Source organism: Nymphaea colorata, chromosome 10, assembly GCF_008831285.2.
Source record: "Nymphaea colorata isolate Beijing-Zhang1983 chromosome 10, ASM883128v2, whole genome shotgun sequence".
NCBI lineage: Eukaryota > Viridiplantae > Streptophyta > Magnoliopsida > Nymphaeales > Nymphaeaceae > Nymphaea > Nymphaea colorata.
The window spans coordinates 824337-836678 of NC_045147.1; the positions used below are offsets into that span (position 1 = coordinate 824337).

General features: G+C 40.4%; 2 protein-coding genes and 1 non-coding gene across 31 annotated transcripts in view; 1 reads left to right on the top strand and 2 right to left on the bottom strand.

The window, feature by feature from the left end:
• LOC116262382 (serine carboxypeptidase-like 35) overlaps window positions 1–695 on the bottom strand; it is a 32875-nt gene extending 32180 nt beyond the window's left edge. For all 5 annotated transcript variants that reach the window (XR_007574431.1, XR_004174452.2, XM_050080028.1 and 2 more), the window contains exon 1: window positions 271–695. The gene's annotated coding sequence lies outside the window, so the exon portion shown is untranslated. The remainder of the gene's footprint in view (window positions 1–270) is intronic.
• Window positions 696–3563: 2868 nt separating this feature from the next.
• Window positions 3564–10853, top strand: LOC116262454 (putative pentatricopeptide repeat-containing protein At5g37570). Of its 25 annotated transcripts, none has more exons than XM_050080076.1 (6): window positions 3564–8604; window positions 8693–8755; window positions 9488–9739; window positions 10307–10395; window positions 10479–10533; window positions 10604–10853. In XM_050080076.1, exon 1 carries the CDS (start codon window positions 3791–3793, stop codon window positions 5429–5431), a length of 1641 nt encoding a protein of 546 aa, XP_049936033.1. In that variant the 5' UTR covers window positions 3564–3790; the 3' UTR covers window positions 5432–8604; window positions 8693–8755; window positions 9488–9739; window positions 10307–10395; window positions 10479–10533; window positions 10604–10853. The 25 variants fall into 25 exon arrangements, with proteins under 25 accessions (XP_049936033.1, XP_049936034.1, XP_049936035.1 ...); XM_050080077.1 differs by having other exon boundaries at window positions 10364–10395; XM_050080078.1 differs by having other exon boundaries at window positions 9488–9584; window positions 10364–10395.
• Window positions 10854–12048: 1195 nt separating this feature from the next.
• On the bottom strand, window positions 12049–12141 carry TRNAY-GUA (transfer RNA tyrosine (anticodon GUA)). The gene is made up of 2 exons: window positions 12105–12141; window positions 12049–12084 (listed from the first exon to the last, which is right to left on the bottom strand). It is a non-coding gene; the product is annotated as a tRNA-Tyr (tRNA).
• Between the last annotated feature and the right edge of the window lie 201 nt (window positions 12142–12342).

Genomic DNA, 12342 nt, shown 5'->3' on the forward strand with positions numbered 1-12342 from the left:
TACAACAACTATCCCGATAAAACAAATTTTTTTCAGAAAACTACAGATAAATCAAACAAAATACTCCAAAAATAGACACAAAACAAGATAGAAAGATGGGGGGAAAGAAGAAGAATAAGAAGACATTATATCAGCACAGAGGATACATACAGAAAATTCAACATCCAAAAGCATAGCATTTTACCAAAAAAAAAAAAAACACAGATAGGAAAATGCATAAGAAAAATAAACGGCAAAACAAAAAGGGAATATCAAGATAGAAATCCACACCTGAAATGGCTGATCGACCCGGGAGAGAATGTCGGGAGCATGCTGAGGGAGGAAGAATCAGCCTTCCTGTTCATCCAACAGCGCGCTACAGCTGCCTGTAGGATAAAGAACGGTGATGAAAGCCGTCCACTCCCCTCTTCCCCTTTTTCCTCTCTGCAGGATGCCCGAGAGACAAGGCAGATGGAGGCGATGGGGCAGAGAGAAAAGAGAAATGCAGGTTCTCGCCGTGGAACCGATGGGGGGAAAGAAAAAACGAAGGAGCAATGGCGTCGCTGTAGGGGAGAGCGGAGAAGGCCGCGATGGACAGCTGAAGACGTCACAGTGCAGGAGAGTGGAGAAGAGACTGAGGGTTTTCAGAAGAGGAACGTCACAGCGTCAGGCAGCGGCGGAGGACGAAGAGGAGAAGAGGAAGACAAGGGGACCTCGACGGGAAGAGTAACGGGCAAAAAAATAAACCCGAAAAAATCTTTCCACCTGAAGATGTTTCAGAAAAAAAAAAAATTCTGAAACGACCTCAACGGTCGATTTTTTTTTTTTTTTGTTAGTTTGATGGAAAGGAAAAAAAATTTAAAAAATGAAACTTTTTTCCTTGTTAAAGAGTGTATTTCTAGCCGAGCAAAAACTTGCCCCTAATGAAGAAACCAGAATAAAGGAAGTATTTCCTCCCTAGATCTCAGAACCCACCATTTTCTAAGGGTCTGCGTCCGTCTCGTTGAACGTTCCTCTCTTAAACCTTTTCATATCCGCAAAATCTTAAGTTGAAAGTGAAGATTCTGCATGATTACCCATGAGAAAAGAACAAGGCAACTTAAGATTCGAACCTAAGAGGAGAAACTAACTCAAAGAGGAAACAATGCGGTGTCAGTGTGCAACTGTGCATAACGAAAACAGGATTGCTGGTAAAAGTGCACTTCAAGTTGTTTGTTCTCTACGGTGAAAGCTAATCCAAGTCTAGGATCGATTCTTTATTTTCTATTTCTATTGTTTGGAAATTGCTCTATGAGATTTGCCGTTTTAGTAAATTGGAATGATTTTAAAGTACTCGATATAAAAGTTTATCATCATTTTTGTTTGACAATAAAATCTGCAATTCTTGAAGAATTATAATATGAACTTCAGCTTTAAATATAATAAAATTTAGTATATTAAATTTGATTGATCAAAACCAAACTCTTGCAATATGAGGGCACCTTATCCCGTATCTACGTTGGTCAGCACCAGTCTGTTTTGGATTGGGTTTGAGTCAGACTAAATCCAACACAACCTACATTGTATTTTTATGTGTCTTACCTTTTATTTATTAACATGACAACTACACTTGATGTCATCTCTAAGAGGGTTGGCACAATGGTCAGTGGTAGGTGGTCAGTTCTTCTTTTGAACTCCTGTGGTGTCAATTCTTTGTGCTGCAAAAGAAAGCACCAATGTCTAAGCTGAAACATAGTGGGGGGCATCAACCCAAAGCACAAAGAGAGTACCAATGTATAAGCTGAAACATAGTGGGGGGCATAAACCCAAAGCAGTGTCATTTGGGATGTGACTTCCAAAGATATCAGATAATGAAAATTAAGTTACAATGGTGGAATGGTGTAAATTATGAACATATTATAATGTCTATATGTTGTAAACCTTTTTTTTTTATCAAGGCTTCAAAAGCTACAATTTTTGTCCCATGGTTTATACCAAATTTCCCCTCCCCCCTCTCTCTATATATATATATATATATATGCGTGTGTGTGTGTGGAAATTGGTATAAACCAAACCACCAGGTCATCTGAATGTCATGTTTAAATTGTTCTATTTTTTCTTTCAATCTAATTTTACAGATATTATCTTAAGAATAGGTTGATGCAAAACATACATTAAGTTAATTGTTTTTTGGTTGCATTTAAGTGAGTGTTTAAACTCAAACGATGGCCAGATGGGAGTATTGATCGATACAGAAAGATCGCCAATAATGGTGGAAACAAATTTGAATGCAGTTGACATGGTAATGCTAAGAGAGATCTGACTGTAGCGGCATGTAACAAGAGAGTGCACATAAAATGTCTCTCATGATGTTGGTTAATCGATGAAATGGTTACTTCCTTCCTTTGTATGCATGCAAAAACTATGTCGAACCATATAACACCTGCATTATTCTATTCATGCTCTTCTATTTGTGTTATCAGTTCTGGTGTGACTCCTTGTATGTGCTTTGTTTCTGAGTTTGTTTGCAGTATTCTTCCTTCTATACGTATTGATTTTGCTTAAGTAAGGAAAGGTGGCCAGCCATCTGCAGGTTGGTTTCGGAAACGATAGTTTATTGAGTGCTTTGACAACACTCCTTGTCATGTCCATTAAGGCATATGTTAAGAGGAGTGAAGGCTAGCTAGGGGTTTGTCAGAACCCTTAATGTTCCGTGAGCCAAAAAGTTGGTATATGATAATTAGTATATGTGTAGTTTGATCTTATCAGGTGACTTAGTTTTATAAGTCATAATTAATTGTTTTAGAGGCCAGATTGATTTTTTTTGGTATGGCAAAACATGCTTAAGTTGAATGACTAGTTTCTACGAGAAGATTGACCTGAAAGAAAATGAATTCCATACCTTGAAATAATCATTATATTATATTTTCATTGATTCATTCCTTAGGTGTGCATCTTGTACCATGAGTACTTGGGGTGCAATGAGGCTCTAGTACTAGTGCTAAGATTGAGAGATGCTATCTAAAGTGTCAAAAGCAATTACTACTAGGAAGAAGGACAATGCTAGAGCCATTCAATTGAGATAGATAGAGCATGTGATGCGCTTAAAAAAGGACTCCCCTTGAGACAATGGCTAGAAGAAAAGCATGTCTTCATATTGAGCCATTGACAGAACCTGATAATAGAGCACGTTGGACAGAACAGTTTAATTGATTGTGTTATTAGTGATCTTTGGATGCAATTTGAATTGGCCTTTATTTAGGCACGAAAGGCTAAAAGAAAGGTTTAGAGTGAACACACCTAATATTGGACAAGTTAGCCAACGGTGCAACGATTACATAGATAAATTTGGTACAACTTGTAAAACTTTTAGGTAGAGAGATAGTAACCCTTTTACAAAAGTAAGAAAGAAGATAGTTTTGAGTGAGTTGGGAAGATTATCCGATTGACTAAAGGTGAAAGCTTCAACGCAACTTCTTGTTCTTATAGGTGTAACTTGTTCTTATAGGTGTAAGATCTGCTTTCGGTACCGTCTCTTGAACCTTTTGTGCATTGATAGTCTTCATTTTACAACACGAAGAGTTGACGCCTTGAGAATTGAAAATGGAGACCGGCTGCCTACCCGTTCTTGCCTTATTCATTACACCAACCGGCAACCACCACAACAAAAAATACCAAATCGGAGACCAAACATAACTCCAAACCGGTTAGTTTAGATCCAATTATTTCCGACTGAGACACCCTCGGTCCGACCCAAACTCGCTATCGCTTTACCTTCGAAAACCTCTGGTATTGATCCCACAGAGAATCGTTTCTCTACCCCCTCGTTAACATGAGCATGCTTTTACAGTCTTCCAAATTTGAAGATTCTGCAATTGATTTTGCGATCAAAGTAGCCAAGAACATCCAACACTTGAAACAGGTACACGCCCACATGACCAAGGTGGGTGTCGACCAGCAGGAGTCCCTCGTCGCACGACTGCTTCACTTCCTCCCGCACCTCAACTATGCACGTCAATTGTTCGACGAAATGCAGACCACGGATCAGTTTCTTTGGACCGCCATGATCCGGGCGTATACCCAGAAGACCCTATATGCTGAAGCTTTCTTGCTCTTCAGGAGCATGCACCGCAGCAACGTCCCTCCTAACCAATTTACGTTCTCTTCTGCCATCCATTCTTGTGCTCACCTTCATTCCGTTCGAGAAGGGAGAGAGGCACATTCTCTGGTCATCAAGTGGTGTTCTTCACCTGGTGCATTTGTGGAGACTGCCCTTCTGAATATGTATTCTCGGTTCTGCGTTGTGGATGATGCCCGTCGGTTGTTCGATGAAATGTCGCAAAGAGACGTAGTCTCTTGGACGGCGATGGTTGATGGATATGCTAGGGTTGGATTGATGGATCATGCTCACAAATTATTTGATGAAATGCCTGAAAAAAATGTGGTGTCCTGGACTGCCATGGTAGGTGGGTACGCAGATGCAGGGAAGGTGGATCTTGCACGCCAATTGTTTGATAAAATGCCTGAGAGAAATGCTGTTTCTTGGACTAAGATGATTACAGGGTATGGCAAGTGTGGGGATGTCAGGTTGGCAAGGGAATTGTTTGACAGAGTGCCGTTACATGATGTTGCTACGTGGTCTGCAATGATCTCCTGCTACACACAAAATGGGTTGGCCAAGGAAGCCATGGAACTCTTTGAGATGATGAAAAGGTCAAGTATCAAGCCCAATGAGATAACTATGGTTAGCGTGATATCTGCTGCTGCTCAGCTTGGTGATGCAAAGCTTGCAAATCGTATTTTAGATTATATAGAAAGCTGGAGATTAGAGACGACTGTCTTTATGGCAAACGCATTAATTCATATGCATGCTAAATGTGGAGACATGGAGAACGCACATAAGGTTTTTAACAGAATGACTGACAGAGATGTGATTACGTACACTGCTATGATCAATGCACTAGCAGATCATGGGCGTGGGCAGGATGCGCTTGATATCTTTTCAAAGATGCAAAGACGTGGGATCAAACCAAATGCAGTTACTTTTATTGGAGTCCTTAATGCTTGCAGCCATGCAGGATTAGTGGATGAAGGACGCAAGTACTTTGAGTACATGAAAAGTGAGTGTCAGATTACTCCCATGACTGAGCATTATGCTTGTATCGTTGATCTTTTCAGCCGGGCAGGACTTCTTGATGAAGCATACCAGGTCATCTTGGGGATGACAGCAAAGCCAGATGCAGCTGTTTGGGGAGCACTATTGAGTGCATGCAGGGTCTATTCTAACACCCAATTGGCAGAGATTGCAGCCAAGCGCCTCTTTGAGCTTGAGCCGGAAAACACTGGGAATTATGTGCTTCTGTCAAGCATATATGCCTCGACAGACAAATGGGGAGAAGCGGCAAAATTGAGAAAAGAAATGGAGGAGAAGCTGATGAGAAAATCACCAGGCTGCAGTTGGGTTTCTAGATAAAGACTAAGCTGCAGCATTTCAGGGAATTGTTTCATGATAGAAAGAATGACCAATGTGAGAGGACAAAAAAAAAAAAAGAAAGTATAGTTGGTGACCAATGAAAATGCTACAGAAAGCCACTGTGAACACAACAACCACATGAACTTTTCCATGCAAAATGTAAATAATATAGAAATGAAATCTAGGATAAAACCCTTACGTGACAAACTGATAGGTAACCAAGTCCATAGGTGGATGATAAATCAACTGAGCAGACGAGAATTTAGTTGAGAGAAGTCCATTGGTGGGAGTTGTGAAAGGATTTTCACATGGAAAAGGAAGAATGGGAATGTGGAGAAGCTTACACACGTTAAACCGGCATTCATACTTGTGTTCTTGCCTGTTTTATTTAACGGGTGATGGAAAATACATGTTTTTTCACCTTTCATCGGAAAGCGCCATCGTAGGTTGTGCAGCATGGCCAAAAAAGTAGTCGCAGGCGAGATTCTCCCGAGTCATTTAGCCCGAAGTGAGTGGGCTTGCAGCCGAACAAGATCATTGGATGTGGAACTCAAGTACTTTGAGTATATTGAAAGGTCAGCGTCAAATCACTCCCATGACTCAGCAGCGTGCTTGTCTTTGATCTTTTCAGCCGAGCAGGACTTCTTGATTGGGCATACCAGGTCATCTTGGGAATGACAGCAAAGCCAGATGCAGCTGTTTGGGGAGCACTATTGATTGCATGCAGGGTCTATTCTAACACCCAATTGGCAGAGATTGCAGCCAAGCGCCTTTTTGTGCTTGAGCCGGAAAACACTGGAACTTTGTGCTTCTGTCAAATTAAGATATACTAAACAGAGAAATAGGGAGAAGCTATGAGAAGGGAGCCGGAAGAGAGGATGACAAAATCTCCAGGCTGAAGTTGGTCTACAGTAAATGACTAAGCTGCATTCTTTCAGGGAAATGTGTCATGATAGGAAAGAATAATCCAAGAGAGACGACAAAGAAATGGGTTCACTACAAATGGTAATGTTATAGAAAGTCACAGTGAGCACAGCAAGCATGTGAGCGTTTCAATCCAAAATGTAAACAATGTAGAAATGAAATCCAGGACAAACACTTGTGTGACAAATTCATAGATAGCCAATTTCATAGGTGAAGGATGAAGCAAATGAGTAGATGGGAATGTAGTTGAGAGGAGTTCACCGTGAACATCGTGACGGCTAAAGCAGCATTTCTTTATCTGTAATCCGAATGTCCAAGGACCAAGCCGTCTATGGTTCAGATGCCATTCATGGTTTTTCCATGAGAATAAGAAAATCACTGTTTCGGGATAACCAGCATCTCGGAGTCTTGTGGCCGCAACCGGCCACCAGGACATTCTTTCTGGCACTTATTATATGCAGTCCATGCATACCCTTCTTTCTGACATGCAGCTTTTCGTCATCGATCATGAACTTTCCTGTGAATGCCTTCTTCAGTAGGAGTCGTGAAGGGATATTCACGTAGAAAAGGAGGAAAATGGAAATATAGAGAAGCTTACTCATGACAAAGTTGTTCATACTTGTGTTTTTGCCTGGTTTATTTTACGTGTTATAGATATGGACATTCAGCTCAGCGTTCACAGGGAAGGAAGCCCGATAGGGGGCTCTGCAGATCCTCCCAGTTATGTAGCTGATCAGTTCTGATTTAATCACAGTTCATGTACGTAGTGGGTGGCCGTTGAGAGCCTGCAGGCTGCCATTGGTACGATTGACTTCGATAAATTAAAGAAGATATGGTTGTGGGCTACGCTTTTTATGACGGAAGAGTAGTTTGAAGTAAATCCCTATAAATCAAGCTTGACAGTATAGAATTATGGTAGCCAGGTACAATGAGATTCTGTTGTGGGCAAGCTGTGGCTTGCATGCTTGCGTCCACCCCGTGATTACATGTTTCGAACAGATGAATTGTCATTTTAGCCACGGCTGGCTTCTTCCCGTAGTTATCCTTGTCAACAAAATGAGGTTAGACTGTTTGAGAGATAATGAAGTGCGTTTCATCAAATGCACCTCTTCTCTTCCCATTTTTTTCTTATTTTTATTGAAAAGATAGTGCCTGTTAGCTTTTTAGTTGTAGGAACCAATTTGGAATAGTTCAGTAAGTGGTTTGGATTGAACTTGCTAATTGCTACGGGACAGGAAGAACTCTGCCAATTGACCTTGAATTAAGTTGGAATATGAGGACTACTCCTCGCACGAACTCTCGAAATATTACATTTTTTTATAAATAAAGGCGCCTTCCTTGTTATTTTGTATATCATTCATAATATTTTAGGATTTGTTGGAATAATCCTACAACAAGATTTCTTAGGTTCAGTTGTAGAACAAAAAGACGATTAAGCTTAATTTTTGTTTCATTTGATTGTCTCTTGTATATGTAATTCAGGCTGCTAAATAAAAGAAATTCAATCTTAACCACTCTCTGTCTTATCCCTCACAAAGTAAAGCTAAGTTGTAAAATTTCAGTACTTTCCCCAAAAGTGTTGCTGTACTCTCAAATTGTTTTATGCCGTCAATATTTTGTTAACAGTTTACCGATTCTGCATCTTTCAGCTTTTCCATAATAAAGAAAGACCAATGCTTGTTCCTAAGGGTGGGCAACTGGGCATTGGTAGGTAGCTCGTGATGGGTTGGCTGTTAACATCTAGCCAGTCTGAGAAAATAAACGCACCAGGCTGGGTTGGCCCAAGTCAGGCATTGGAGACTCGTCTTGACCTGATATATACATTTAAATCATATTTCTCTTCATTTCGTTTTGTTTTCTCTCTCCCTCTCTTCTTCACCGTGCTGCCAGCAGCTATCTCCCTTAGATATTGTTGATGTGTTGCCATCACTTCCTTTAGGCCTCGTTTGATGGGTAGGTGAAACGTGGTAAATATGTACGGGCGGGTGAAATTTCACTCGCCCGATTAAAAACTCTGCATGAATTTTCACCCGTTTAACTCAAAAGGGAGCGGGTGAAATTTCACCCGCTTGAAAATCCGAGCTCGGAGCTCGGACTTTCGAGCGGGTGAAATTTCACCCGCTCGACTTCATGTTTCGGGCGATCATTTCACCCCGCTGGACAACGAAGCAGCTCCTCCTCCCTCTGCCTTCTCAACGTGTTACCAGAGTATACCGAGCTCGCACCGTCGCCTCTCCGCTCCTCCGCCGGTACGTTTTCTCCCTTTCTCTCTCTGATGCCTTCCCTTTCTCCCTTTCTCTCTTGCCCTAACTTCTTCTGTGGCTTCTCACCGGCAAGGAAGAGAGACACAGCAGTGTCCTCCACTGCCTAAATTTCATCCTTCACCTCTTTTAGAGCCCTGTGAGTTGCTCAATATCTCTTTCGCTTCTCCTCCTTCTAGATTTGGGCGTTTTATTTGATGATGTGTCTTTGCGTCCCTCTTTGCCTGCTTGATGTTTTTTCTGCATAAACATTAAATATTGATGAGAAAAACTTGATTTGCTGCCCTCTGTTATTGCCCCATGACGTTTTATCTCTGATTGCTTCTTTCTCTGATTTGCTGCCCTCTGTTACTGCCCCATCTGGTTTCTCGTTGGATTTTAACGTCTGTTCGAACAATTTAATGATGAGAAAACATCTATATGCATCAAACTATGATTTCTCACATGAGAGCTACAACATTCCACTACAGCAACCGTTTTGTTTGCTCTCCTGACTTGTCCTTGTTTCACAATGTGGAGCTACACTGCAGCTCTTCCATTGGTGCCCATTTATTCAGTTAGACACACATGAAAGGCCTGAATACTAGCATCATTCAGTTTTGGCAACTAAATGATTCAAACCCAATTACGCATCATGGTTATCAGCCTTGTATCAATCGGATCTGTCCTTGTGAATGCATTCAACAATGTTCCTTTTGCTAGGAAAATTAATCACCTACAACGCTTCTTGAGAGGCCTTATAAGCTTGGCTGCTGAAGGGAGGAGAGATGTGGCATGTATGATGTAGTCAAAACAGCCCAGAGAGACAGACTGCTGAAGGAGGAAGAGTAACTTTTATTGGAACTCACGTTGTTTCCTCTGTTGCTTCCAGATCTGTTGGGGATTGTTGCTGGTCATCTTTATTACTTCTTAACTGTGCTCCATCCATTGGCTGGAGGGAGGAACATAATGAAGACTCCAGTTTTGGTGTATCCTTGCTCCATGCCGTTAGAATATCACATGACATCTGAAGTTATAATTGTGTCTATCGTCCACAACAATTTTGCTTTAAAGCCAGAAATGATTTACTAGATACAAGAGTGTATTCTGAAGCCTGAACATGGACCACCCAAACATATACCTGGTAAGAAAAAATTCTACTAATTCTAGGTCAGCACTGTCTTTGTCATAAGAAAGCAGATGCAAACCAATGAGTAGACACAAGTAAACCACCAACATTGTAGGCATTTACAGAACCTATAATGAACTTCCCAGCACCATAATCAGGCTTCATGTCGAGGTGCCTTTTGATTGATACATAGGTTTTTTTCTTAAACTTGTAATAGGGTTTTTTTCTTTACTTGTAACTTGGGTTACAATGAGGTAAATGACATGACTAAAATTGTCTACACTAGCGTGTCAGGTCTTGCAAGAAACCATCTACAAAGTTTTCAACCATCAGAACCAAGCTTATGATCCAATCAAATTTAAAACATAAACAGCAATAGGGATATATTTTTAAAAGGTATAGTACAAATACATAAAAGACATAAAACGGGGATATGCATTCATGCAGAATTATGACAAAACCTGTGCTGAGTTCACATAGAGATGATTGTACACATTCAGATGAAGGTGCACATGGAGCATGTTACACATTATTGTTGTTGTTACAGTTCTTAGTTCTTTCACACCTGCCTGTGTATTGAAGGCAACTTCTTTGGTGTTCCCTTCCATTGGTTGGCCACCTTTCATAATAAAAAACAAGAAAGGGCAGTGTGTCAGGGATGCAGAAAGCAGGTATGTATGCTACATGCTAGGAGCACAAGTGGATCATGTTCGTCCTTACTGGAGAATATCTTGAAATCTTTTGTTCATCGCAGTCAAGCTTCCCCTGCCTGCATTTGTGTGGAGTAACTACTAGTCTTAGCCTGAATAGTAAGTTTGTTTATAAATGTTGACAATGTGGTATAGTTTGATTGTTTGACATTTGTTTTGTTTTGAATAGGACAACGAAGATGACATCGTAGATGAAGATATAGAAGACATGAAGTTTGAAGAACGGAAGTGCAGTTACAAATGTTGGATAACTTCTTTTGCGATTTTTTTTTTTTTTTGTTGGATATGTAGTCATTAAACTTCTGTTTTTCTGGATAGTAGGGAATACACCATTTTGTGGATTTGTACTCATTAAACTTATGTGGACATGTACTTTTGTGGGTACAACTTTGTTATTGTTATAAATTTTATTTCGACAATTACGTTGCACTGTTGGTTGTCATAGTTTTAACTTTTTTTTAAACATAAATGTGTTGTCCATAGCCTGTGTATCTTGTTGCTTTCTGGATGGTAGGGAATACACCATCAACATTTTGTTTTTGTTGTTTTCTGGATGGTAGAAAATACACCCTCAATATTTTGTTCTTATTGTTTTCTGGATGGTAGGGAATACACCCTAAACATTTTGTTGTTTTGAAAGATCATCTTTCAATTTCTTCCCAAGTCAGATTTGGAGGGGAGAAGACAAAAAAAACAACATTTACCACGTTAAATTTTTCTTCTGCATCAAACAGAGTTAAATTTACCATGTTAAATTCTTCATGTGCATCAAACATAGTTAAATTTACAGCGTTAAATTCTTCCCACCCATCAAACAGGGTCTCAGATTGGAAGAGGGAGAAATTTCATCCTGCAAATTTTTCTAGAAAAATTTACCATGGTAAATTTACCACGTTAAATTTCACCCGCCCATCAAACGGGCCCTTAGAAACTCTTGGCACTCACTCTCTTAGGAACTCATGATGTGTCGCCAAAGGTTTTTGAGATATTAAAGAAAGAAAATGTTAAAGTTTCAAACGAAGGTAAATAAATATCGAACCAGGTACCCAATCGGCATTGAAGGTAGCTAGCGGTCAGGCCCGACTCAAGAACTACCAGGCCAACCTTGGGTTCGCTAGCAAGGTCTTTGGGTTAGCCCAAGCCCGACTTTGTTGAGCCTGGGGTTGGGCCGAACCCAATAACTAAATGGACATGGTTTGGCCTACCAACAAGGTCCTCGAACTGGCCAACAAAATACTTGATATCTTGTCAAGCTGAGTTGTCTTTGTTTTGAGAACGACGCAAACTGGAAGACAGGAATCTCGGGTTTTGACAGCACTTGCTTGCGCGTGGAGAGTTCTCGCATGAACAAAAAGAAGTGGTTCATATTTTGGTTGGATAACAGAGTCCAATATCTCAACCAGCGCTGATCCGTGGCGATGGCGAGTTTGTTGATGACCAGCATTTTTTCTGGACAGGTTTGGATTAGATCCAGGGGCACAGAACCCAACCCAAGCAATGCCAAATGGGAAGTCGGATTGCTAAATATTTCATTTCCTGGCTGGTTTTGGAAGAACAAAAACGAAAAAAGGGCTTGGCACACACAACTAAGAGAGACAAAAAAAAAAAAGAACTTCCGACCTGCCGGATTCGAACCAGCGACCTAAGGATATCTGAACGGTATTCGCCCACTACAGTCCTCCGCTCTACCAACTGAGCTAAGGTCGGATTATGACGATTCCCGCTCAACAAATGTACTTAAATATTTCCATCTTGTGGGCGCCTGGGCATCAGGCCTCAATGTTTTTTAAAATATAAAATATAATTTTTAAAATAATAAAATATATATCATTATTAAAATAAAATAATATTAAATAATGTACCGAGCACCGGACCCAATGGGATACATATATGTTCACATATTTTAAT